The sequence below is a fragment of the Eublepharis macularius genome, chromosome 18 (genome assembly GCF_028583425.1).
Source record: "Eublepharis macularius isolate TG4126 chromosome 18, MPM_Emac_v1.0, whole genome shotgun sequence".
Taxonomy (NCBI): domain Eukaryota; kingdom Metazoa; phylum Chordata; class Lepidosauria; order Squamata; family Eublepharidae; genus Eublepharis; species Eublepharis macularius.
This window is the reverse complement of record NC_072807.1, coordinates 5,101,627-5,129,583: the sequence shown is the minus strand read 5'-3', so window position 1 is coordinate 5,129,583 and position 27,957 is coordinate 5,101,627. Positions and strand designations below refer to the sequence as shown.

Below are 27,957 nucleotides of genomic sequence, written 5' to 3'. Positions count from 1 at the left end.
GCCTGTGGAAAATTGCTACCTGACCCTAAAGCGGCGATTGGCATTACCTTGAGCATGTAAGAAGGGGCCACGAGAACTAAGCACTGATGAAACCTTCCTTCCCTCCCTCTTATGATCTGCCCAGTTCACAGAATCAGCATTGCTGTCAGATGGCCACCTAGCCTCTGCTTAAAAACCTCCAAAGAAGGAGAGTCCACCACCTCCCGAGGAAGCCTGTTCCACTGACGGACCACTCTAACTGTCTAACTGTTCCACTGAGGGACTGATCTAATCATTTCCCAAAGGTTTCGAATGTTATCGTTAAGAGACATTTTACCCCTTTTGGGAAGCCATGTTTGGTTTATTACAGTCAATCTAAAAGACGCATATTTCCATGTTCCAATAAATGTTCATTTCAGAAAGTTCCTTCATTTCCAATGTGGCTCCCAAAAATGCCAGTACAAGGTCCTTCCTTTCAGCCTCTCCTCCGCCCCCCTCACTAACCGGAGGCTGGTTGGAGAAACCCCCCGCCTCAGTCCCCGTCGGCCTGGCAGCAGGTCCTGCTGGGTTTGGGTCTCCAGAGACAGAGAGAGAGTTCCACCGGGTGGGTGCCAGGGCCAAAAAGCCCTGGCCTTGGTTGAGGCCTTGCTCGTTGCCAAAACCTCAGCCATGAAGGTGAATGAATTGCAAGCCCTGAGATACGATCCTCCTTTCATCAAGATGTTCACAGATAAGGTCGTTCTCTGTCCAAGCCTCCCTTTTCTGGCAAAGGTCATCTCCGTTTTTCACTTGGACAGGACATTGTCACCCTAGGTATTGAATGTGCTCTGTGCTTCTGTTTGGATAGGACAGCTCCTTTCCGAAAGGATCCTGATCTCTTTGTCTCGTTTAAAGGGCCCCCAAAGGCCAGAAAGTCTCCACCCAGCCTATTTTGAATTGGATAGTGTGGCTCATTAAGGCTTGTTATTAACAATCTAAACCATCATGCCATTTCATACAATTTATGAATGATTCTATAAGGGCTCAATCCACCTTGTCAGCCTCCAACTTGGGCATCCCTGTACTGGAATTGTACAAGGTGGCCACCTAGTCAACGCCATCTATATTCATCAAACACTGTGCCATTGATGTAGACTTCAGAAGGGACACCGCTGTTGGCAAGGCTCACGCCCTTCTCCTGGTTAAGTTAGCTTGCTAATCCCCCATGTGGGACCGCACAGAAGGCATAATGAGGAAAGCAGGGTTGCACTTACCTGCAACTGTTGTTCATCAAGTAGTCTTCAGTGCAGGCACATACCCCTCCCTTCTTCCCTCCAGTGTGCTCTTTTTTACCTTCCTTCTACACCAGCAGCTTAGAGAACTGAGGGAGGGAGCTGCTCACCCCACCTTTTATAGCACACCTCAGGGAAAATGTGTGAAAAGGCTAGGGGACAGTCTTGCGCCTCTAGGAGCTTTGAAACGTCTGTGGCTGGCCTACGCACACACACAGTTCCCGTGTGTGTTTGCCCAAAGACCACTCAATGAACAACAGTTACAGGTAAGTGCAACCCTGTTTTTCTATGATGAGAAAATAGAAGGACCAGACTTCCAGCTGATCAGCTTGGAGTCAGCTCCTTATTCCCACCCCCTTAAATAAAAAAACTTTGCTAGGTACAGAGTAAAATTTCCCCAACAGGATATCACACTGCGTGCCCTCATCAGCTGGGCATCACCTTCTGATGGCATCAAGTATCCTCTTCCTGTGAATTCATGCAAAGAGGTTGCAAACAGCCTGTCAATTATTTGGCTGCCTGATCACTACTGGCGAAAGGAAAGTAAGCTGAACTGCTGGCTACAAATTTAAGTTGCAATCTCCTTGGGGCATATTTTGAGAGCAGTACCATGAAATGGCATTTAAATTTGAAAATTAATTAATCAATCAATTGATGTTTAAAGCCTCCTCTCAGCCCAGCTGTCCCTGCTTTTCTGATACTTCTCTCTTGTATACCACAGGATTGTGGCAATATTTTGAGTGATAGTAGATAGTATAAGAATGTAGATATTATGAGTTGCTAGAATTCAGCAACACCCTCTTCAGTTTTTCAAGTTGAACATACAAGTGAGATGTATCTTGCCGCAAATGCACATATTTCAGGTACTCTCGAGCATATGTCCTGCCATTACACAGAGCCCAACCGCCTTTTTCTAGTATATAAATGTTCTCTTCACTTTTAAAGCAAGTCATTTTACTAGAGAGTAAAAAATAACACAGAGAAGCAGGTGGAGAAGAGTCAAGCAAGACTCCAGAAAGGTGGCATATAAATGCCCCTAAATAAACTAATAACAAGGGTGGGAGAGATTCAGGTAATGATCCTTCATCTGCAGAAAAGGGATTTTAAGAGTATGTAAGAAAGCCCTTATCAGATGACCTGCCATGATTGCCTTACCTGTGGGCATAAATCCCCCCTTCCAGTGTGGCCAGTGCATTCTCCCTTCCCCTTAATGCTTACCACCAGTTTCCCCATCTGCATTTCCCTATCTTGCCAATGCTTTTACAACAGCCTGGGAACTACATATTCCTCTCGGAACACCTTGCCCTTTGCTTTATTTACTCTTGAGTTATTGAGAGCATTCCCAGACTCCATTATTCGTTTATAGTACTAGGTTTAGCTTCTTATTCAGTAGGCTGCAGAAACAGATTTATGATGAGCGGTTCATATAAAACGGAGTAGTTTACTACTTAATCAATAGAAACTAAACACAAATTTACTCTGTATTGCTAATAGATGTAATTATGTCTGACACTTCACCAATTAAAGTTTGAACTAAAACATGCCGGGTGTAACCGTTCTCAAGAAAATGGCTTGAGATCTACGTTGTTGCCAAGGCAACCTTAATTCATAACAAAATGTCAGCTGAGAAATTTCTGCAGGTATTCTGAAGCTCCTGTACATGGGCAGAAGCTGCAGCTGGAAGTAAAATAGACGGGGCTTTGGCCAAAATGCCTCTCCTGACCTCACCCCAGGGGCAGAGTTTACAGATGGGGCTTAAACATATTGTGAGTCTGACTCATATTGAGAAAGAGAAAGAAGGAGCCATGCGATCCCACCGCTGGGCTCAGCCCCAGAGTGGAACTCCAAACCTATTCAGTGCTTTCCATTCCATCAGAAGCGAGGACAGAGGCAGCATCCTGCACCTCAAGCCCCAATTGCAGCTTTTATATTCCAAACAGGGTAGCTCTGTCCTGTGAAAACAAAGTCTGGGCTACATTTTTCATGTATATTTTATTACATTTTTATAAAATGCAGAGTATGCTCCAAAACATTTGATTCCAGAACACATAAAGTTCCTACAGTAAACACATGAATTACATTTGTGAACATACGAGCCATACTTTCCAATATTTACTTAAAGTTAGCCCAATTCTGACCAAATTTATTAAATCGTGGGCTTCCTTCTTTTACCTTGATACTGTATTTAGTATGTTTATGAAAGGGAGCTTATCCATACAGTTTTCCCCCCTGTTCAGCTAATATGGGTGAAATTCCTACTCCAACATTATTTTGCATAAATTATTCTGGTTGGAGGAACCATATATGAAATCAGTTCTTGATAAATAAGTGATTCTATCTTTAGTGCAAGTAAAAATAGGAATAGATCTAACCATGTTTGTAATCCAGCTACCTTTCAAAATACAACATTAATCTGATTCCCAGATTTCTTAGTTACAAGTAAGGCATCATATTTTATTTTATTTATTTATTTATTTATTTCATTGAATTTCTATTCTGCCCTCCCCGCGAACAGGCTCAGGGCGGATTACATCATTTAAAACGCAGTACAGCAATAAATATACATATATAAGACCAATATACATATATAAGACCAATATATACATTATACATAAGACCAAGGCCGTTTCCACATGGCTTACCTTATTCTGCAAAATAGCAAAATCTTGCGCGAAATCTCGCAAGAAGATGCTGTTATCACGCGAGAAGACGCTGTTATCGTGCAAGAAGACACGATAACAGCGTCTTCTCGTGAGATTTCATGCGAGATTTCGCTATTTTGCAGAATAAGGTAAGCCGTGTAGAAATGGCCCAATATAACAACATTATAAAATCTTAAGCAGTTATAACAAAATAAATAAATATGGGTAGAAAACCTACTTTCCTCCTTTTTACATATCCAAGATATGCCTGCCACATTATCTAGCTCTGCTACTGTTCCTTAACATTTTCTCATGCATGTAAAACAAGTTGGTACATGAGAGGTTATTTCCATGTTTCCAAATATCAAAATAAATAGATTTCCTAAGATTGTGCCCACAACTGATTATATAGCTCCATAAAAAGCCAATAAAACATTCTGTATTGCAAACATCAGGGCTTTTTTTTCAATCTTGATATTCCTGTTTTTTACCAGATAAAGTTATAACCTTGATTGATTCATTTCTCAGCTAGATTTGAAACAATTCATCTCATAGCATCTGATCATTCATCTTACTTTTACTGTCTTCATGTAGCCAGTATGAGTTTGCAGCAGTGTGAAATGGTTCCAACCTGCATGGCCGTCCAGATACACGGCTCCAGCACTAGGCGCCCGGGGCTTACTGTTTCTTGCTGGGTTTATACTACTCTCTGGGAGGAAAAGGCAGACATCAGCACAAAACCTTTTCATTCCAAGGAGACACCCGAGACCTCAGTGTTCAGAGACAGCATCTCTCTGATTATTAGATGCCTGTTTAGGAGGTTCTTTTCATCTTGCTGGAGCCAGACTGTGGCTTTGGTCTAAGCCATCCAAGGAATTCTCATCTCCCCAGGATTAGTGCACAACTTGAACAGTTTAAAAAGTCTGGCTTGCTGTCTTCAGAGCAGGTTCAGTGTTCTCCCATTACTACAATGTTGTTTAGCATGCCTGGAACAGATACATGGAGTGGAAATGTTTTCCATAAATAAGTTGCACGTTGGTAGTGTTGACCATATTCTTGTAGGGAAGAAAGATTACCAGCTTGCTATCCTAGCCACCAGATGAACAGAGACAGTTCTTTAGTCTGTGCCACAGCAGAGGGAAGCTGTCAGTTACCCCTCTGTATGAAATATGGACCAATGTATGCATTACAGAGTACACATGTTGGGTCTGATGCTGGCAGAAAAGAATGGATGGCTTTCAGAAAGAGTGAGACAGGCCCTGCTCTCGGGTCCTGTGCACAACCCTTTCAGCTTTCTTAACTGGATTTTCATGTCAGGTTCAGGGCAAACCAAAGGCTCAGTGTCAATAATGCATGGTGGTGTCCTTGCACTTCCAGGTTTATAATGTGCATCACCCGTCACAGCTGACCCTACCCACAATATTGTGCCACTTTTAGTTTATGGCTGATAATAGCCAGGTCAGTCCCACCCAACAAGCAGACCAAACAGTAATCAATGGATTTCTCAAAACAAACTAGAAACTAAAAGGTGTGTGTGTGAGTCTAGTATTTCTGTCTGTATGCATATCTCCACACACTCATCTAAACCTCACCCCAAACCTCAAAGCTGTCTCTTATTGGCAGTATCCACATTCATAGGCATGGCACCAGCATCTTCTCCTAAGGAACCATTTGGGTTTTTTGTTTTGTTTTGTAGCCAAACACAACAGAAGGTTTTGTGGTGCACCACCTACATAAGTAGGCACCCTGTGCACATGGGCTAGGCAAGATTTTACGTAGGCCGTTGGTTAGAAGGACATGATCTGTATCAATCAGGATTTGCAAAATCATATAACATATTGTGCCCTGACCTGGATAGCTCAGGTGAGCCTGATCTCATTTGATCTCAGAAGCTAAGCAGGGTCAGCCTTGTTTAGCAATTGAATGGGAGACCCCCAATGAAGACAAGAGGTGCAGATGCAGGCAATGGCAAACCACCTCTGTTAGTCTCGTGCCTTGAAAACTCTGCTAGGGGTCGCTATAAATCAGCTGTGACTTGAGGGCACTCTTCACCACCACACAACATGTTGTAGGCTGTGTACAGAGTACTATTACCTTCTTGCCTCGCTTGGCAGTGTCTTGATGTCCACCCTTGGCAACAGGATGTGGGATTAAATAGACTGATCCAGCAGGGCTTTTCTTGTGCTCCTGTTAAGGCTGTTAAGAGCCTAGTGTCTGTGAAGGGTCCTTTGCCCAGGCAGAAAATACAGATTTAAAACAGCACCTTACAATGTCTGGCTTTATGCCCGAGATGCCCCCAAGATTTATTGAGGGAGGCAGGAAGGAGCAAGACTTTGCCTGCTAGAGCTGAAGCTCTTTCCTCTTGTCCTCCTTCAGAGTCGTATTCGCAGGATGTGGAATGACACAGTCCGGAAACAGTCGGAATCCTCCTTCATCACTGGTGATATAAACAGCTCAGCATCACTTAACAGAGGTAATTATGGGCTGTCAAAATATGTGTGACCTTCGTCATTGCTAAGGAGTCTGAATGATAGCAGTGACTTTTCAGCGTTGGAATGGGATGTTCCTCATCGCCACAGATTTTTTTAAAAATATGTTACAGCAAAGAATAAAAACATGCATTACGCAGTATAATTCATTAACTGAAAAGGTGTTTTTTAAAATTTTTACTTCATATTTTTGACATACATCTTCATAAATATTGTTTCTGAAAAGCCATTGCAGCTGGCGTAGTGGGAAGCAAAGCGGAATCTAGTCAGCTGCGGGTGTCAGGGATGGGAAACTGTCAGGCTTCGTTGCTAGCAATGAAATGGGCAATTACAAAGTGATAGAGTCTGCTGAGGTCATTGTCCCAAGCAAAAAGTAATTCCAAAGGCTTTGTGAAGGTGAAAATGTGCTGCTGAACACATACTTAAGGCGTAAGGTGGAATCAACTCATCTTCTTGGAATGCAGAATGGATGCCAGACTAATGGAGCTGTCCTGCAGGTGATCGGAAAATATCTGTTAAAAATATGTTGTAACCAAATAGATTTAAACAAAATATATGGCCCAGAATAGCGTAACATGCTTGTCAACACAAGCAGAACAACTTTATTAAAACCTCCTTTTTATAGTTGCCAAGTTGCAGCCCAGAAATTGCAGATGGCTTTTTAATACTTCTGCAGCCAAATTCAGGGACGGTTTCTTCCACCCAGCTCTTCTCCAGGCCAATCTGCCTCTTTTCCTTCCAGAACCAGCAAACAGGACCTTTGTTTTGCTCCACAGAAAACGGGGGCGGGGTGAAGAGGGTGGACGATACTGTGCCCACTTTTACAGCTGCAGAACATTTAGAGGGATAAGATGTGGCCTAGCATCCCTGCTTTCCTTTGATGGTTTATTTTGGGGGTTTTGTTTTGGGGTTGGGGGGGGGGTTGCATGAAATGGTAGCATGGAGATTTTGGCTTGATCAGTTTTACCAGGCGCCTATGCTCATTTCTTGGAACAAAAATAATCAGGAATCTTGTGGCCTCTTAAAGACTAACAAAACTGTATTCCAGCATAAGCTTTTGCAGACTAGAACCCACTTTACCCGATGCAGTGAGTAGATCCATACTATGCAGACATTTTTTAGCGGTCATGAGTGGGGGGGGGGAGTCTCCGTCTGAAGAAGTGGGCTTTAGTCTGCAACAGTGTGTGCTGGAATAAAAAAATTGTTAGTTTTTAAGGTGTTAAGAAACCCTAAAAGTTTCCTTATATAGATATTATTCTTGCCACAATAAAAGGACACGAGTCCTCCTATCTTCCATTGACCTAAGACTGGTGCTTTGGCAACAGCAAATGTATATAATATCAAATCAAGGTCTAAAGAAAATTACACCACTCAGAGCCAGTGCAGACATGACCACGTCCCTGAGTTCACCACAGGGATGCCTCTGCCATTGAAGGGATGGAATTCCCTCTGTATGCAAAAGATGTGCCCTGACCTGGATGGCCCAGGCTAGCCCAATCTCATCAACTCTCAGAAGCTCTTGTGAGCACTTGGATGGAAGTCTGCCAAGAAAGTCAATGGTTGCTACATAGAGGCAGACAATGGCAAATCACCCAAGGAACACCTCTTGCCTTGAAAATGCTGTGGGGTCACCCAAAGTTGGCTGATTGCTAGTCAGAGGACTGTGGGCTCCTGTTATAACTGCTCACTGGGACCATTGAGCCATACCCCTCCCCCTTTCTACACAGCCTTGCATGTTCTAGCTAGGAATTCTTCCTCTTCTCCCTCCGAGATAGGAATTTGCCAGCACTCCCTATTAACTGCCCTGACGTGGATAATCCAGGTGAGCCTGATCTCATTGGAACTCAGAAGCTATGCAAAGTTGGCCTTGGTTAGTAATTGGATGGGAGACCTCCAATGAAGACCAGGGTTGCAGAGGCAGGCAATGGCAAACCACCTCTGTTAGTCTCTTGCCATGAAAATCTCTCCAGGGGTCGCCATCAGTCAGCTATGACTTGAGGGCAGGGTTTCGTTTGTCTTGCCCTGGATAGCCCAGGTGAGCCTGATCTTGTCAGATCTCAAAAATTAAGATGGGTCAGCCTTGGTTAATAATTGGATGGGAGACCTCCAGTGAAGAAAAGGGTTGCAGAGGCAGGCAATGACAAGGCACCTCTGTTAGTCTCTTACCTTGAAAACCCCCGCAAGGGTTTGCCATAAGTCAGCTATGACTAGGGCACTCTCCACCACCCTGTTAAAGATCCCATTATTGGTGTGTGAGCCCCCTGCAGGCACTCAGGGGAAATTGGCATCGCTCAGCACCTGTTTCATAAATCTCCACACTCCACATACCATTCTCCCACGGGTGGCCAGTGAAGGGCTGGCAACTCAACTCCCTACAGAGCACCCTTTCGAGGGATTCGTTAGGAGCGTGTCTTCGAAGGGCAGGTCTGTGCCCCCCACTCACTCACTCTGCTGCTCTCTCTCTCTCTCTCTCTGTGCACGCTGGGTTTTTCCACCCCTGCCCAGATTAGTGGCACTGCAGAGCATATGGGCATATGGGGTGTTTTTTGAGCTGCCAAATTAGTACCAGTCTGGAGCATTTAAACCAAGAAAGGTATTTTACATGTAAAACACAGAGAAGGAAAAGCATCAGTGAAACAGGCCATTAAAAAAAAGAAAGATAAAGATACTTCTAGCTTTTCTGCTCTGGCTTGCTATTATTTGTTTTGCAGAGCCTGTACCCAAGACTTAAAAGGTGACCCAGCTAAGACCCAGGGTGGGTGGCCAACAGCTGTGCCAGACAGAAGCTCCTTGGGGTGGGTGGTCTGACCCCCACATGTAGGCGAAAACCTCTCTTTTCAAAGCAATCCCTTTTTCCTCTGGTTCAGTCCATCTGGGGAGGGGGAAGGTCAATTAAATGTTGTCTGCAGTTTTAGATCTAAGCAACAGAGGTGAGTTTTGAAGTTGTCTGCCCAGGTTTGTCTCAATTACTTGAAGGCTAGTGAGATCCGGACATTTTTTTCCTGACGGCATATAGTCAGTTATAAGTACACTAGCAACAAAGTCCTTTGTGGGGAAAATACAAAGGGCTCTAGAAAGGGGAGGGCGGGCGGGCAGGCATTCCTTCCTCCTCCATCACTGATCCCAGACAGATGAAGGCAGGGGAGCGGGCATGGCCACCTGCTCTGCACCTGATCCAGGCCAGGTGAAGGTGGGTGGGCATTGCCTCATGCTCCGCTCCTGATCCCAGCCAGGTGAAGTGGGTGGGCGTTGCCACCTACTCCATGCCTGATCCTGGCCGGGTGAAGCAGAGGTGGGCATTGCCACCTGCTCTGCTCCTGACCTAAGCAAGGTGAAAGGGGGGCGGCCATCTCCTCCCCCTCTGCAGCTGATCCCGAACAGGTGAAGCGGGGGGATGGGCATTGCTGCCTGCTCCATGGCTGATTCCAGCCGTGTTGTTCTTGTTACTATTACTATTACTACTACTACTACTACTACTACTACTACTACTACTATTATTATTAATATTAATTAAATGTATAGTCCGCCCTCCCCATGAACAGGCTCAGGGCGGATTACAACATACAAATAAATACAAGTAAGTTACAATAAAAAACAGTAAAATCACAGGTTCAGCAGCATAAAACAGGCTTTACGATCTAATGCTCCAGGATGGGATTCCATTCAGACTTCCCTGCATCCCATAAAGGAGGAGAGGGGGTGGAGATATGAGATTGATATTCCAAATCACTACTCATACATGGGGGGCAATTGGTCGTATGCCTCCCCCCCTCCCCCCCCCCCACTGATAGGAGACTGGCAGGGAGGTTAATTCTGTAGATCTATGTGCTGGCCTCAACCATACATCTGGCAGAACATCTCTGTCTCTGTGAAGGGGGGCAGGCATTGCCGCCTGTTCCACGCCTGTTCCCGGATGGCTGAAGGGTGGGTGTGCCATGCCTCCTGCTCCACACCTAATCCCAACCAAGTGAAGGTGGGGGAGGGGGGTGCATTGCTGCCTGCTCCACTCCTGATCCCAGCCGGGTGAAGGGGGTGGGCAATGCCACCTGCTCTGCTAATGATCCTGGCCAGCTGAAGGCAGGGGGCAAGCATTACCACATGCTCTGCGCTTGATCCCGGCCACATGAAGGAGGGGCGGGCATTGCCTCCTCCTCCTCCTCCATGCCTTATTCCGGCCAGGTGAGTAGGGGCAGGCATTGCCGCCTGCTTCGTGCTTGATCCTGGCTGGGTGAAGGGGGGGCGGGCATTGCCACCTACTCCGCTTTTAAAATGGGGGTAGCGAGCATTGCCTCCTGCTCCACTCTTGATCTCAGCTGGGTGAAAGGGGCGGACATTTTCACCTGATCCATGTCTGATCCCAGCTGGTTGTAAGGGGGCGGGCAGGCATTGCCACCTTCTCTGCTTCTGATCCCAGCTAGGTGAAGGCAGGGGGTGGGCATTGCCACCTGCTCCACTGCTGATCTCAGCCGTGTGAAGGGGGAGCAGGTATTGCCACCTGCTCCAGAGTCCTGATCCCAGCTGGGTGAAGGTGGAGCGTGGGTATTTCCCCCTGTTCTGCACCTGATTCCAGCTGAGTAAAGAGTGGGCAGGCATTGCCACCTACTCCGCTTCTTATCTCAGCTGGGTGAAGGCAGCAGGCAGGCATTGCCAGCTGCTCTGCTCCTGATCCCAGCTGGGTGAAGGCAGGGGAGCATTGCCACCTGCTCTGCTCCTGATCCCAGCTGGGTGAAGGCCAGGGGCCAGGCATTGCCACCTAGTCTGCTCCTGATCACAGCTAGGTGAGGGCGGGGGGTGGATATTGTCACCTGCTCTTCTCCTGATTCCAGCTGGGTGAAGGCGAAGGACAGGCACTGCCGCCTGCTCCACACCTGATCCCAGCCTAGGCTTCCCGCCGTGGTGTGCTCTCTGGAGGTCTGGCTGCCTCTTCTGGGCTTCCGTCCACAGCAGCGCCCTCTGGAGGTGCACCAGGGTAGGAAGTAAGTTGTCTTGAATACGCTTAGCTTATTATATAATAAGATACTGACACTAAAGCTTATCCCTCACTTGGGAAGGAAATTTACTGGAGCTGAAAGGGAAATCGGTATGGAGAAATTGTCATTGAATAGATGACTCGGCACAGCACAAATGGGTTAGAGCCATGAATGGACAACGGGGTGAAAGTCTGGTTCCCAGCAAGCCTGGCTCAGTGATGGGCGGGGGATGACAATGCAGGTTGTAGATAGAGATGGGAGAGCTCCACCCACTGTGGTGAAGTGTCATGCTAGGATCTGGGAGACCCAGGTTGGAATCCTCACTCTGCTATGGAAATTCACTGGGTTACCTGGGGCCAGACCCACACACTCTGCCTCACAGGGGTTTTGTGAGGATAAAATGGAGGAGAAGAGAATGACATAAGCCAGTTTTGGTCCCTACTGGAGAGAAAAGTGGAGAATAAATGCAGTAGATCTTTATTCCTGTTTTCTTTCCTGGGTGAATTCTGCAGCTAAGGGCTCAAATAGATGTGACACTGTCCCCAAGTCTACCATGGGAATGCCTCTGCCATTTTAGGGATGAAATTCTCTCTGTTTACAAATGCCACAGGGTCCCAATCCTCCTGATTGTGTGGCTCCTGTGCCCCCCCCTCCCATTTTCAAGAACCCAAACCCCCAAGGTTCTTGTTGTAGAGGCCTCCCCATGGTGGACTTGGAGATGCCATCTCATCTAGTTGAGCCCTTGGAGTTCCCAGAATGCCTGAAATTAAGGCACAGAGGGGGGCTTTGACCATCAAGTTCAGAGCTTTGGATTGCTCTGTCAAATTGCCCCCTGCTCCCCCACCTGCAGCTTCAGTGATCTGGCATTTCCTTTTCTGATTCTCCTGAGGCACAGGAGGGCACGATTTGGACCAGTCTGTGTTTTCTAATCCTGGGTGGATGGATGTACTGGCAAGTGAAACTTTGAATGTCATCCAGTCTCAATATTTGAATAGATACTTTTTTCCCTCTCTTATTATTTAGATTCTGTTTTAATCTGAAATGTACAGAAAAAAAGGAATATTGTTGTTGTTACTGTAGTCAAAGATATTAAGTTTAATGTCAGTTTTATATAGATCCCTTCATAATGAGTAGAGCAAATTAATCTCAGATTCAAACAGTGGGAATCTGGGTCAGAGAAGAAATTAAAATGCAGAACCTTAATATCCACTTTTCTCATCCCAAGCATAACCTCAGTATTTTCAGACTGAAATATCCCATTACCTCTTCCCTTCCCAAATATAATTAAGCTGTGCTTTCTAGAACAGAAACACTCTACTGAGCGGTAATTTACAAGAGATGCTGGGACAGGAGGGGGGCAGGCTTTGAAATGATCCCCTGATAAGAGCATATTTTTCAGACACCAATATTAAATTTCAGCTTGTCATTCTGCTTCTAGCTAAAATGCTGCAAGTGTCAGATTTTTAACTAATGCAGATGAATCAGTAATTTAGATCTGAGAATCGGACCCTTTTTCATTTCAAAAGCAGGTTTATTTGAAGGTTTCATTGGGCGTTCAGCCTGCCCCTTAATCCTTTCCCACATTCAGCACTGAGACAACCTGGTCTTTCTCTAAAGCGGAGTTATCCCCAGTGTCACTCTGTGGATTTTCCTCTGCTGAGGATGTTCAGAAAGCCAAGTGCAGGATTTGCGTTTTCTGATGTTGATTTACTGCGGCATGATCCAATCAAAGGGGAGTGTGCATTTCAAGAGGAAAAAAACTTGGCATATGCTTGAATCCCACCTTAAAATTAGGGGGGATTGAAATGAAGGTCTAGAACGTGCCTTTAGCTTTTAGGCAGTATTGTGAGTGACTGGTTGTGTTGCTTGTTTTGAAGTTTTAACATGTTTTGTTTTTATGAACAAGTCTTAACATGATACTGTGATGTAGTTTCAACTTCCGCTCCCTCAGTGAGAAGTTCCAAGCACATCACAGCAACGCTTCCTGTAGCGGAGAGGGCACTGGACACTTACCTAGTCTTAGCTGCAGAGCAAAAAGTAGCATTATAAGGCTGACCTGGAGAAAATCCAGTTTTCTTCTCAGAGTTGCTGTCAGGATAAATATGTGGAAATAATATTACTCTGACAGAGGCTGTGCTGAGGCGGATATTCTGTGGGTTGTAGTGATTAGAAATGAGTCCAGATCCTCACTCGTTCATGGAGCTCACTGGGTGGCCTCGGGCCCATTACTCTGTCTCCGTCTAACCCACCTCGTAGGCTTGATAGGAAAATAAACGTATGCCTCCCTGTGCTCCTTGAAGGAAGGACAACGGTCAGGTGAATACCCCAGCCTGCCTTGCCATCCAGTCTGCTACCCCACCCCTAGCGAACTGGCCTTTTAACTTACTGGGAATATTTTTGCTGTGGAGCTCAGGTTGCCAAGTATCCCATCCCCAGTTGCCCATGCTCGCTCCAGTGAGCAGGGGGAGTCCAGAAAGGCACCCCATGATGGCGCAAAGTCATTTCCAGCTGGGTACTGGGAAGCAACATTGCAGGATACTCTAGGAATCCTGGTGCTTCTGGCACTCTTCTGGTTACGTGGTTGGGAGTGACATTGCGGACAGATCACTTCCATGAGCCCCCCCCCCCCCCAGTCTCCCTGGAACACCGCAGGGGGAACCTGAGCCAAGCAACCCCTGTGGTTGTGGCATCATCCCAGAGACCACTGGCTCAGACCCAGGCCACATAAACCCATGCCCATTGTCAGCATAGGACCCGGTAAAGCAGCCCCTCTGGTGTTGGCCACCTCCCAGAGGACACTTACCTCTTGGAAGATCTCGACCTCCCCTGGTCCCTCCGCCTACCCATGGAAATCAGAAGATTGCTTTGGGCGGGGCAGGCTCTGAATGTGCACATGCCACTCTCTTGGACCCATCTGTGAGGGCAAGTGTTCTGTGCCAGAGGTCTTGTTTTAAAAGACTTTGTGCTGTTGCTACAAGGAGCGTTAACCACATCCACACACTCAACATGCCAAAACCAGGATTCGCCATTAAGACAAAGCATGAGTTACTCTGTGCTTTGATTTATTCATAAGGTTTAAAAATTAATTTTCATTCCCAGTCCTCTTGCTCTGCGGTAAAGATGTTCTGACATACAAACCACCCTTTGACCACAAGCACACAGATTTTACTTTGCCACTGGCTCGACTGTTTTGTATGCAAGGCCAACAGAGGCCATTTAGAAGCTGGGATGGGAGAGTCCCGCAGTGCAGATTTCAAGGCCAAGGCCTGCCCGTGTCTTCCTGTTAAGATAAGCTGTTCCCCAGAAGTGTGTGATTTCTGATGGAAGGCAAATCTGCTGAGTGGCTCCAGCAGCCAGGTAGGTCTGTGAAATGCAACTTTTCCTGATTTCTTTATGTTCTGAATTACTTGTGCTTTCTGTGCTTGGGTTAGTTTGAGTTTTATTGACAAAGAAGTTTTCCAGTGTGAACTGTCCTGTAAACAGCCCATAGGAAATCAGTTTGAGCATTTTATTTGATCAAAGAATTATTGCCACTGACAGCAACATGAAATAGACTGAAGATATTGCTTCAAAAGATTTTTTTTCTAGTCCCTGGTCCTACGGCAGAGACTGGGATGCTGTACTAATTTCTTTCTACTTATCATTCTGACTTGCAAGTACCTCCCACTGCTGTGTGCTCTGCATTATACAAGGTTGGGGAGGGCAAGAACTAATTCACAGCAGTCCTCAAGTGGAAGAATCAGGGCCTCTTTCTAGCCACATATCTTGGGTGTGCTGTGCCAGAAACAAGTTTGTATTAATAAGCAAACCACCGGCACTGCCTTCACATGTGCAGACAGACGTCCCTTTCTAACAGCAAACGCAGATGTTCATTCTAAAGCGCAGTGGGAGTATTGTGAACACACATTTGCTGCCTTCTGAGGCATTGTTTTTGGAGGCACAGAATGCAAAGTCAAAACCACTTCCATCAAACGTCATCATTGTTCAGTCGCCCTCAACAGAAGAGAGACCAAAACATTTTCCTGTTTCAGGTTCCACTGTATGGCTCCAGAAGTCAGATCAGGGTACTGGAATTGATTGTGTTCTGTACTTTTAAGAAAAATATAATGTTGTCATTTAAGAATTTATAAAGGAATTGGACCACTGGCAAAGTCATTTTTGGGTCTGCAGGTGGTTCCAAAGCAGAACTGACTGAGTCCTACGAGACTGAGCCCTACGAGGAAAGGCTGAGGGCCTTGGGAATGTTTAGTTTGGAGAAGGGGAGGTTGAGGGGGGACATGATTGCTCTCTTGAAATATTTGAAAGGCTGTCATTTGGAGGAGGGCAGGGAGCTGTTCCAGTTGGCAGCAGAGGGTAGGACCTGAAGCAATGGGCTTAAACTACATGCACAAAGTACCGGCTGGATATTAGGAAAAACTTTTTCACGGTCAGAGTAGTTCAAAAGTGGAATCAGCTGCCTAGGGAGGTGCTGAGCTCCCCCTCACTGGCAGTTTTCAAGAAGAGGCTGGATGAATACTTGTCAGAGATGCTTTAGGCTGATCCTGCACTGGGCAGGGGGTTGGACTAGATGGTCTGTACGGCCCCTTCCAACTCTATGATTCTAACTGTCTTGTAACCCCTGTCTTTTAATACAACTGAGTAAAATCTATGGCAATTAGTAACTGGATGATGATTTCAGAAGTTAGTTTTTCATTGGAATCCCAGAGTGCAGGGGCCCCAGTTGCACAATGCTTCAGATTTAGTAGCATCAATAGGCTATTTAGGGACACTTTTTATGCCCTCCTCCCCCCAATTTTACACATTTAAACAATGTTTTAACTTTTAAACAAAAGGCATAAAATGTGCTTACTGGCATTGAAATGTTACAAACACATGACGACAAGCACTTGTAGGCTTCTGTAGAAAAAATGCCCAGATTCTGTGCTAGGGTTGCCAGGTCAAAGCCTTCCCCTGATGTTGCTACCTATTATTGGTATTCAGAAGTCTAGTGACTCTAGATATCAAGATCCCCTTTAGTCGTCCTCACCATGGCTAGTGGTCATTCATGGATCTCTCCTCCATGCGGCTAAGTCATCTGTGCCATCAGCGCGAGTGGCCACCACTGCATCCACCAGGAGTGAATTCTACCATTTAATTACTTGTGGAGCAAAGAAAAGATAACAAGTTTGGGACTGCTTCCTTTCATTTAACCAGTTTTAATCTGTAAAAGGCACATTTGAAACACTTTAACTATTTGAAATCTGAAGAAGTTAAGAATAAAATTGTGTTGGATATTTCACTTAGATATCAAGAATGTGGGCAAAGATAATACAAGAGGAGTTACAGTATAGACACATGCTTCTATATGTTTGGTGCACAGAAAGCTGAACTACAAGTTAAGATTTATTTTTGTTTTGTAAACAATGTTCTTGAAAGTTTGGCTGCCAAAAAGAACAGCGAGGGGAGAGAGGGAAACTGAAACCCTTTCCTACCCTGCTGTTTTTCCCCCAGAAAAAGTCAGCCCTTAGATATGACACCACAATGTGGAAATTCACTTGTTTTTACATAAATGTTCTTGTTTTTGGCATCAATGTTCTCAGAAGTTAATATATGAGGAAGATGGGTTAGATTCTGGATACTGCTGGGGGTGTTGGCAGAGGTATTATTAATTGATGATGGGAAAAACAAGGTGAGGGGAAAATGTTTAATGGCCTTTTGATACTCTGCTATCATTCTAGATTGGGCAACAGAGATGGTTGTCCAGTTCCCAGAAGTGATGCTGGGGTGCTGCCGCTCAGTTCCTTGGCATGTGTGACCAAGGCCTGCAGGGCTCCATTTTGTCCCCAGTGAGTTGTTTAATATCTGTATGAAGGCTCTGGGTGATGCTGCCCAGAGATCTTCTGCGAAGCTTTATCCGCATGCCTGTTACAGGAAAGGTGAGGCCATTATGAGGTTTTGTTGTGGAGAAGAAGTCCCTTACAAGGAGGCTTTCATCCCCACGCACTCACTCTTTCCCTTGTGCTCCTTTCAGCCCCAGAGCAGACATGGACCTTGGCTGGCTGTCACCACTCTGGTTCAAGGGCTTAAGAGGGCCTAGAGCACCCTCTCTGCCCCCCAGATGAATCCTCTCCTGACAAGACATGCCCTGCAGAAAGGACAAGTATGAGGTGTGAAGGACCCAGGCAGAGTGAATGAGAAAGACTGATCTGATAACCAAATAAGAGAACAGTAGTGAAAATGGAGAAGAATTAACACAGGTCAAAGCTTCAAGGGAAAGAAGCTAGCTAGAAAACAGTCCCCAATGCAACAGTCTCACTGGCATCCTATCTAGGGTTGCTAGGTCCCTATACCCTCCTGGCAGGAGGGGAGGGACTTACCTCACACCTCCTGCGTGTTGTGGTTCATATGCACACGCTCCTGGTGCTTGTGCAATTACATCACTTCTGGGAAGTGACATCAGCACACCGGCCACAGGCATGCTCCCATGCTTCACGTGGGACTAATTTGGTCCAGTAAAACCCGAAGCACACCCATAGCCAGTGCAATGATGTCACTTCAGGAAGTGATGTCATCACACCCCACTGGAAGCGTACCAGGTGCACGCTTTCCCGGGTTGCTGCCAGTGGGGGGTGATTTCTGAGGGGACTTGCTACCTCCCACCGATCGCCAGCAATCAGTGGGCAACAGGGCAAATCCCCACAAGATTGCCCACCACTAGCGGGCACTTGGGAACCCAAGTGCTACCACTGTTTCAGTACCTGATCCACTTCAGGTCAGACTCAACACCTTGGTGTGAGGAGTGAACTCCCTCCAAAAGCAGCCTCATTGCCACCCAGCTTCAGGGAGTGAACGGCCTCCCACCTTGCACAGAGTCTTTCTTACATGCTCTCTGTCAAAGCTCTGCTTCCTTAACGGCAACTGGCTCTTGCATTCCCCTCCATTTTCCTGAGTCCAGTCCTGAGGTTTGGAGGGCACTTGGGAAATGTAGGCTTGCAGGAAAACTTGTAGCAAGCCCTGTGTGAGAAACTGGCTGCCTTGAGGCCTATAAGCCACTCCAGGCCTCATCCTCAGGCCTAGGAACATGACAATGCCAAAGGTATACAATTCTATTTCTCTGTGGAATTAGCTGCCAGAGGATGTAGAGATGGCCACAAGCATAGACAGCTTTAAATGGGGATTAAATAGATCCCCCCCCCACTGGCAGGCAACCCAGGAAAGCGCACACCTGGTATGCTTCCAGTGGGGTGTGATAGATAGATAAACGGGGATTAGATAGAGGAGAGGTCTAGCAGTGGCTCCTAGACAAGGTGGATAAAGGGAACCTCCCCATTCAGAGGCACTAAGCCTCTGAATCCTAGTGCTAGGGGGCAGCATCAGGGGAAGGCCTCAGCCCCTTTGCCTTGTTGTTGGTCCTCCAGAGTAACTGGACAGCCACTGTGTGAGAGAAGATGCTGGACTAGATGGACCACAGGTCTGATCCAGCAGGGCTGTTATATTCTTGGGCCCTTTTCACAGTGTCTGGTGAAACAGGAGATATCCTGTCCACAAGTCTAGAGGCGGTAATGTTGGTTTGTTTGTTTATTGCTTATGGTCAATGACCAATAAGAACCATTAACAACAGTCCTAAATTCCAGTATATAAAATATCTTTCTATATAAAAGGCAAGCCGTATTGGCGACAACACACTTTTTATCCTGGTGTGCCTGTGCAGGAGCACCAGGGTTCAGTTCAGTTCAGGATTTATTGCATTGGGCCAAAGGCCACTGCAAACAATAAAACAGTAGCAAAAATGTAAGTGACGATACAAATAAAATATACAATACAAGCTGAATAAAACACTATAAGAGTTACACTATTGTGCTTGCAGCCTATTGACAGCCCTGTGCAGTCACGACCTTCTCTCGGATTTGCCCTGCCGCAAGGGCAAAAAAGGGCAAATGAAGGAGCACCTTGTACGAGGTCTCTTGGTCCACATCTGCTAATATGGCAACAATGTTTTCATTATCTTGTCTGGGTCCCAACCTGGCTAAGATTGGGCTTAGAAATTTCTTTCTAGGGGATGTGTAGAGTAGGCAGTGTAGCAGATACTGACACAAGTCTTCTGGCTCAGAGCCTCCGCACAAGCAGAGATGCTGAGCAACTGGGATCTTGGAATAACGACCTTTGAGCATGGCTGTTTGCATTGACTGAAAGCGAATTGAGGTGAAGGCTACACATAGTTTGCTAACTGAAATCTTAACTAGGTATTGTGCCCTTGTATGATCTAGTTTAATTAATTTGAACCAAGGCGAGGATTTATTTTCTTGTATAACACGCCTGTCAAGGGCAGCGTCTTGTGTATATATTTGCTCCCTACTGAGGAGCACCAGGGTAAAAAGTGTGTCATGGCCAATGTGGCCTCTGGAGAGAACCACAGTGGTAGGACAGCCAGGTGAGCCCGCCCGCCCCTCCAGAGGGAGCTGCGGTGGTGGGACAGCCAAGCGAGTCCACCCCTCTGGTGGGAGCTGTGGCGGCGGGACGGCCAGAGGAGCACGCCTGCCCCTCCAGAGGGAGCTGCTGCAGTGAGAAGCCCACCATTCCTGGGTTTTCTAGGGCCCTTTTTTAAAAAACGGGCTCTGTTGATATTGAGATATAAAATACATCATAGAATTTAAAATACATATTTTAAAGCATTAACATTGTTAGTATCCTACTAAAAGGGAGGGAGCAATAGGTCTCTTTGTATGACCTTGTTGCTTGCTGTGAGCTTTTATCATATAAATGCAAAACTTGGCTGTAAGCCTGGAGATAGTTGGATTTTCGTCTATTAAAAGTTTCCCCAAGCAGGTCTTATCTGCATACTCCTTTGTGTAATGTTGGGTTGGGAAATTCCAGGTTGGGAAATTCTTGGAGATTGGAGGGGGCCTGGGGAGGGCAGGGTTTGGGGAGAGAGAGTGTGATGCCATAGGCTCCACCCTCCAAAACCATTGTTTTCTTCAGAGGAAGCAATCTCTGTATTCTGGAGATCAGCTATAAGTTCAGTAGACCTCCAGGCCCCACCTGGAGGTTGGCAACCCCACAGTAATGTTAGATGGCGGCCAATAAATAAAGCAGACAAAACTGCAGCTGACTGTGCAGCCAATCTGGGTTCAAGGAGCCGACCTGATCTTGATGGGGTTCCACTCCCCCAAAGGAGCAGATTTGCCTCTCAGTGGTGTTTTGCTCTTGTTTATGCCTGGTAATGCTTTTAGCCAAGCTTGGTTATTTTGCCTGTTCCTTGTGGTCCTTCCTTGAAAAGTGGGATGTACTCACAGTGCTCTGTGCTCTGGTCAGCACCCGGCCAGACTACTGCAGTGCCCTCTACATGAGGCTGCCTTTGAAGACTGCATGGAAATTACTGTTGGTCCAGAATGCTGCCGCAAGATTGTTAGCTGGCACATCTATCAATATTATTTAAAAAACACTGGTTGCCAGTTTGTTTCTGAACACAGTTTAAGGGGGCAGGTTTAACTTTTAATATCCTAGAAGCCCTTTGCAGTCAGAAAAGTATTCTAGATAAGCAAAATAAAACAAAACAATAAAAAATGAAAGGTCTGGGGCTGGAAAAGCAAATAAAACACCAGGTGAATTTGCCCATTTGTCCAGATCTTCTTTGAAGATCCTTCTCCATGGGCCCCCATTTTAACTGGGTGGCACTTTAAACAAGGCTTTTTTTGTAGTGGCCCCTTGTCTCTGAAACTCTCACCCATAGTCGTTGACCTGGCGCCAAGCATGTTAAACTTTTAGGTGACAACTGAGAACATCCTTATTTTCCCAGGTATTTGACGACTTGTTTTTTCAGCTCTTCTCATTTTTTTTCCTTGTAGTATCTTACCCTCTCTTTTAACCAATAGTCATTTCATTGCTCCATACTGCTGTAGAACACATTGTGCTATGCCTCTTACGTCTTTGTTGTAGGCTCTCTTTTAACCAGCCATGCCTTTCTCTTTAAAGTTCTGTGCCCCTCATTATACTACTACGAATTGTTTTAGTTTATATTGTACTGTGCTGTGTTTTAACAGGCATAAGCTACCATAGGGATTTTTAAACTGAAAGCGTAGATAAAAATATTTTTAGGGCAGTGCCGTGTGTGTTTTTTTGGGGGGGGGGGCGGGATGTCTCAAGGTCCACATTTGCACAAGGTCATCGAAGCTATCCCTTTGCCTTTGGACTGAATGCAGGGCTCTCTGGCCCCTGAGAAGACCCTCAAGCAGCACTGGCCCCAGGGAAGGGCCCCCCCCTTCTGTGCCAGTGATAACTCCAACCACAGAGCAAAAGGAGTAGGAAGGGCACCCATACAGTTCTGGGGATAATCCTATTCCGTCTAGACCCTAGAAACAGACTCCAGATCTTTCCTATGTCATAGTAAAAACTCTGAAAGCATGTTGGCAAGTTTCCGGCAATTTTTTTACAAATCAGAGGGACTGTTATTAAAGGTGCCAATTTCCATAGATTATAACAATCATCCCCAGTCAACTCCTGCAAGTAATGTCGATCTACTGTTCATTACTCAGTTAAGGAACCATTTCTCCTCATTCTTCTTTGTTGTGTGATATTTATGCTGTTCAGAGAGTTTGAAATTCTTCCTTGCATAACTGGTGAACGTTTAGATACCCAAGCTGTATGGGCAGGGCCAAACTGTAAAACTATGTATGATCAGTCCCTGAGAGACTGTACCCTTGGATGTCTATCCCTCTTTTCTCTCTTTTCTATTTTGAATTATTCACTAGTTCCAGCTTTACTATCTTAAGGCACACTGCCCTCCATAATGTTGTCCTGCAAAAGCCCCATTGAAATGAAGGAGCACGCCACCACAACTTCGTGGATAGATCGTGCCTTTAAACTGTTTAAGCAGTTTGCTCATAGCCCTGTCATCATGGGCTTTGACAGAAGAGAAGCAGTCTTTTCCCATAATCCCCAGTTTTTGGCATAAGAACCAATATTTCACACTGGAAGGTCTCCATTATGTCTTTACCCCAGTTAGTCTTAGGCTGATAAGTTCAAGGAATAAGTGAAATTGAAATAGAGAGTTCTGACTTGAACCCACAGACAAGCATCCCTATTTTATGCCTATCTCAAGGTACCATATCTTATTTTGCTCTTTATGTTTGAGAATTATATAAAGAGGGAAAGAACTTTTTGCATTGTTAGCTTCTTTCTCTGAGAAGGCAAGATGACCCATCTTACAGCCACCCACTGGCTAGCTAGTAAAGAAAAGAAATAATCCCCTGGTTGTATGGATTCTCCAGGCACTTTGATAAAGATATGTGGAGTCTGAATGTGTAGATCAGAAGATTCAAAATTCAGTTCTTGATAGGATGTAGTTCTGTATCAGACAGTCTTGAAACAATCCTTGCATGGTCTTCTGCAAAGCAAGATTCCACTTTAACTGCAATACCGTTTGATAGCAACACAGAGCCACTATGTGAAATCATTTGAAGTGGGTTTTTTTAAAAAAAAATTCTGTGTTGCATCCTTTGATACCAATAAGCTGTTCTAAAACTAAAGGGCAATCTTGATGGGTCTGCAGAAGCAGAGCCTAGGACTGGGAAGAAAATCTTAACTAGACCATAGTGAGTGTTAAATGTAGCATTTTGTTTTAATCACAATTGTTTTTATTTCTTTGGCTTTCCCCCGTGGAGTTTCTTGCTGAGAAGGGACTACAATCATCCTTTATTTGTTGATCGCATGCTGCGTGTCTCCTCACTTTATGCTATAAGCAGAGGGTTGGGGACATCCTTGGAGGGGCTGGTTGAGCATCATTCAGACCCATCTTCCTTGGCATTGTCAGTGGCATCTGTGCTTCAGTGGCATTTTAGCTTTCCAGTCACATTATCTGGCTGCTTTTAATCAGGACTGTTGAAACTGTTGTCAGTCTGAATGTTTTCTCCCCCACCCTCACATTTGCCTGATTGACCTTTTTTGCTTTTTTTTTTCTCTGTCTTTCTATTGGGCTGCTCCAGGAGCCATGGCTAACCATCTTATAACCAATGCTCTCCTTCGTCCTCATGGCACTAACAACCCTTATAACACATTGCTCGGGGAATCGGCGGTCTATAACAACCCTTCCGTCAGCATGTACAACACACCAGGTGTGGTGGAGTTTCTCTCATTTTTCTAGTGAGAGTCCCATTTCATGTGGCTTATATAGGCACAATTTTTCTTTCTTTTCCTTTTTTATAATGAGCATAAACAGTTCTCTCCCCAGCCATTTCAGAACATTTTCCCATTTCCCCAGGCTTTTCTTCAAAGGATCTAAGTTAATTTTGAAAGACACCCATTAATCAGACCCATTCAGACGTCTGTGACATTTTGTTTTAATATTTTCAGTGTTTTACTTTTTAGTATGTGTTTGGTCAGTTGTATCCATTTATCTCTTGTATATTTCTTTATCAAATCATTCATTTGATAAACAGGCACATTGTCCAAGGTAAGTGATGTCTAAATGGCATTTTAAGTACCAAAATGATTGTTGTTTTTTAGAATTCAGAACAAGATTGGAGTATGCAGAATATGTCCTGTCTCTCTCTCACACACACACCCAATATTTTATGCATCCCTCCCTAATCTGATTAAATTTCCTTTTCTTTAAGCTCCTTTGAAATGAATGGAGTTTAAGTTAATTATAGCCAACTTGTTCCAAGCATTTCAGTGGGACATCAGAGAAACTAACTTTAGTTAGATTATAGCCTAATTACAGTAGCAATCAGGGATTGGCAACCAGTTTAAAAATTGGATTTATAGCAATCCATCTTAATCTGATTAAACTGGATCACATGCTAGGATCCCAGATCGGATCCAGCCATCTGGACTGGCTGGGCTGTTGCAGCTGGCAGCCACAGCAGAGATAGAACAGTAGCACAAGTGAGTGGCAGCAAGAGGGCCCGCGGCACAAATGCAGTCAAGCTCTGTACCACCACAGGAGAGTGGAGGGGCAGGGGAGGAGGCAGCAGGCAGAGTGGATTCCAATCCCATTCTGTCCCTCCTCCCACCTGAGCTCTAAAAGAGCCCCTTCAAGCCACTTCTGGCCACCTCTTAAATTCCACAGCTCGTCAAGTCCCCCCCCCTTGCTTCACTAAAGGGATTATCTCAGGATTCACTGGTTCAACATTGAGCTTCTCTGATTCAACGGTGGGATTCTCTGGTTTGACAATAAGCTGGCAAGTGAGTTTTAATGTCAAACCAGAGTATCCCAAGCAAGGAGCAGGGAGACATGAAGTTTAAAAGTCTTGGAACTGTTTTCTCCATAGGAAACAATGGAGAGCAGTTGGCAGCAGCTTGTTCAAAGGCCCATAGAATTGGACCCCAGGATGCAATCCTTCTGAAATTTGGGGGGCATTTAGTGGACAGTCAGGAATAGGTCCCCTGAAAATTTGGTGAATATTGTTTTAAAAATGCCCTCCCACCCCCCACCCCCAACGTTTTCCCCATAAGGAATAATGGCCAGTTGAATCCAGGGTTCTCTAACCCAGATCAGAAAATCTGACCTGGATTTCATGGATCCTAGGTTTTGGTTTTGGTTTTAATTCTTGAAACCCGGCCCTGGATTACCTAGAATTTCTTTTTTGGGGGGGAGCACACCCTTAGTAGCCATAGTGCATTGTTTCATATGGTCTGCAGATTCCATCACAAAAAAGCAAATTCAATCACAGAAGTTTGGGTAAGAATGCAAAGGGTGTACTAGCAGAGCCACAAAGGGTCCCTCTTCCTTGGGTCCCATTGATCTGCAATGGCCAGCTGTGCAGGCGATCTTAATGGCTTACCATATGTGCTCTGGGTCGTGGCTTTCCATAATGAATTATTAGACCCATTAGTCTTTCAGTCACAGAGATGAAAGCATGTTGAGTTAACATTTTGTTTCTCTTTCAACACTTTGTTTCTCTTGCATTATAAAGTTTTGCAATACAAAAGGTAATGTAGAACATAAAGTGCTCTGGTGGGGAAAATGGTAGGAAAAATCATAGTATAAAATTTCCTTCCATTTTTTACCTTTCATTCTTCAAAAACATGCCATCCCTGACAGTGATGATGAGAGTTATATTTTAAATCTCCCAGAAAACTGTTTCTGCTGCGACAATATTCTCTGGGAAGATGATATTACAGGTCAAAGGTGTTCATCTGAGTGCTGCAGTCTCTTTTACTACATTGATTGGTACCTTGTTCTACTAATTTCATGGTCCTAATCAATGTACGGCCCTGACATGGATAGCCCAGGTGAGCCTGATCTCGTCAGATCTCAGAAGCTAAGCAGGGTCGGCCTTGGTTAGTAATTGGATGGGAGACCTCCAGCGAAGACCAGGGCGGCAGAGGCAGGCAACGGCAAACCACCTCTGATAGTCTGTTGCCATGAAAACCCCACCTGGGGTCGCCATAAGTCACCTATGAATTGAGGGCACTCTCCACCACCAATCAATGCAACAGTAACAACGTAATACAAATTATGAGCAAAATTGACCTGTATTGTCTAGAAACAAAAGTTGAATAGCTTTACTGTTTGTTCCATTTCAATTATTGACAAGAGATGCCTGTTTTAAGTATTTGCTTATTTCATTCATACTGCATATATTTCATGAGCAAATCCAGAATGGTTATCGATGGTGTAGAAAAACGGACACAGGGTAATTTCAAGGAATCCATTTCAACTATGAATATCTCATAACTTTGGCATTTACTTCACCAAGAACAGGAGCAAACTTTGTTCTAGGTAGATTTTTTTCAGTCTGTTATGATGTAACAATACTTTATAAAATGTTATCAACTAATGAAGGACCTAGGGGTAGAGAATTGCAATCAGTACCTTTAGGGACTGTGAGAGTTTGGGTTAAACCAACTTGCCTTGAAGCTGGACAGAGTCTACAGAGAGTTCTTTTCACAATACTCCATAAAGCATTTATTTTCATCTCTGTGGCTAAGGATAACCTGAATTGTTCCCAAGATAGAAGCGGATCCAATGAGGAACTGTAAGAGATTTGTGTATGTGTTTCTCTGGTGGTAGTATAGCTATAACCAGTATGAACTTTACCTGAGAGTGATTCATGCAACCATTTTATGGGCTTAGTTGTATGCAATCTGAGATAATTACTTTGGTCAACAAAGGCTGAACATGTTCCTGAAGAACATGGCACCCAAGAATTCCACTCCATGACCAGCTCCCGATTTATTTCATAAACATCTTGGGATTTGAGTTGGTGGAATACTCAGTTGGCCACTCACTTATCCAACCGAAAATCTGTGAAGCCATCATAACTTTGCCTCTAAAACTGACTGCATGAATTAATCATTAGTATCCGTAGAGCTGATGAGAAAGCAGGGGTTAGGAGCAAAAAGATACCCAGTTTGAAATGTCCAGTGGGTAACACTCCAAAACCATATCCATGCCCTCTCATGTCCATGCCCTTCAAACTCAACCATGCATGTTCTGTCTCCCTGATGCATACAGTTCACTTCTTTCCATCTTAATAGCTTGCATGAAAGTTGAGCAATAGAAATGGTTAAGGAGGAAATGGCTGATGGCAAGCATGGTCCACTCCATTTTCTACATTCTTATTTAATTCGTCTTGGGAACAAAGCTACTCATCTTTGCTGTTCCTGTTTTTTTCTTTTAAAAACACCCTTCTTTGTTTATGAGTTTTGCATATCAAATTACTACAGAAAATAGCAAATGTAAAAAAAATGAGGTTATCAGTTCAAACCAGATAAAGGTAAAGGTAGTCCCCTATGCAAGCACCGAGTCATTACTGACCCATGAGGGGAACATCACATCACAACGTTTTCTTGGCAGATTTTTTACGGGGTGATTTGCCATTTCCTTCCCCAGTCATCTACACTTTACCCCCAGGAAAATGGGTACTCATTTTACCGACCTCAGAAGGGCGGAAGGCTGAGTCAACCTTGAGGCGGCTATCTGAGCACAACTTCCGCCAGGATCGAACTCAGGTCGTGAGCACAGCTTGGACTGCAGTACGGCGGCTTATCACTTTGCTCCATGGGGCTCTTTTAGATGACTGGGCAATGGCAAACCACCCCGTAAAAAGTCTGCCAAGAAAACGTCGTGCTGGGACGTCCCCCCATGGGTCAGTAATGACTCGGTGCTTGCATTACCTTTACCTTTCAAACCAGATATTACAATATTAATTTTATCTATTTACCTCAGTCTCTAGAAAATAAATTGCTCATAGTAAATATGAATACTTATTGCAACGTCATAGGAGAAAAAAAATTATCTAAAGGTTGTTTTTAATTTCTTCATGCAGCAATTAATACAACAACCCTACTCAATAATCTTTATTGATAGTCTGAACTTTATAGGAAACCCCTCTCCCTTTAACTGTTAATAACGCCATTGAACTCTAATTGATCCCAACATTTCTGACCTTTCCCATTACTCCTTATATATATGGCCTGACATTTATAAAAAGAGCTACCAATTTAAAAGCAAAACCCCATCAATAATTTATTTTATGTTGCTGTAGTAAAATTGTCAAAAAATCTTAATGATCTGCCATTCTAAAATGTTTCCAGAGAAAGGTCAGGTAGTAATTGCTCTGGAGATTAACATCATTCTATCAGGTCTTTGCAAAATAGTTACTGTTAAAATTTTTTGAATAGC

The 27,957-nt window shown here is 44.8% G+C and overlaps 1 protein-coding gene across 1 annotated transcript in view; it reads left to right on the top strand.

The window, feature by feature from the left end:
* ADGRL3 (adhesion G protein-coupled receptor L3) overlaps positions 1-27,957 on the top strand; it is a 673,348-nt gene that overhangs the window by 630,068 nt on the left and 15,323 nt on the right. Inside the window, exons 22-23 of the mRNA XM_055002453.1 lie at positions 6,269-6,365; positions 23,312-23,440. Coding sequence (XP_054858428.1) covers positions 6,269-6,365; positions 23,312-23,440 — 226 coding nt within the window. The remainder of the gene's footprint in view (positions 1-6,268; positions 6,366-23,311; positions 23,441-27,957) is intronic.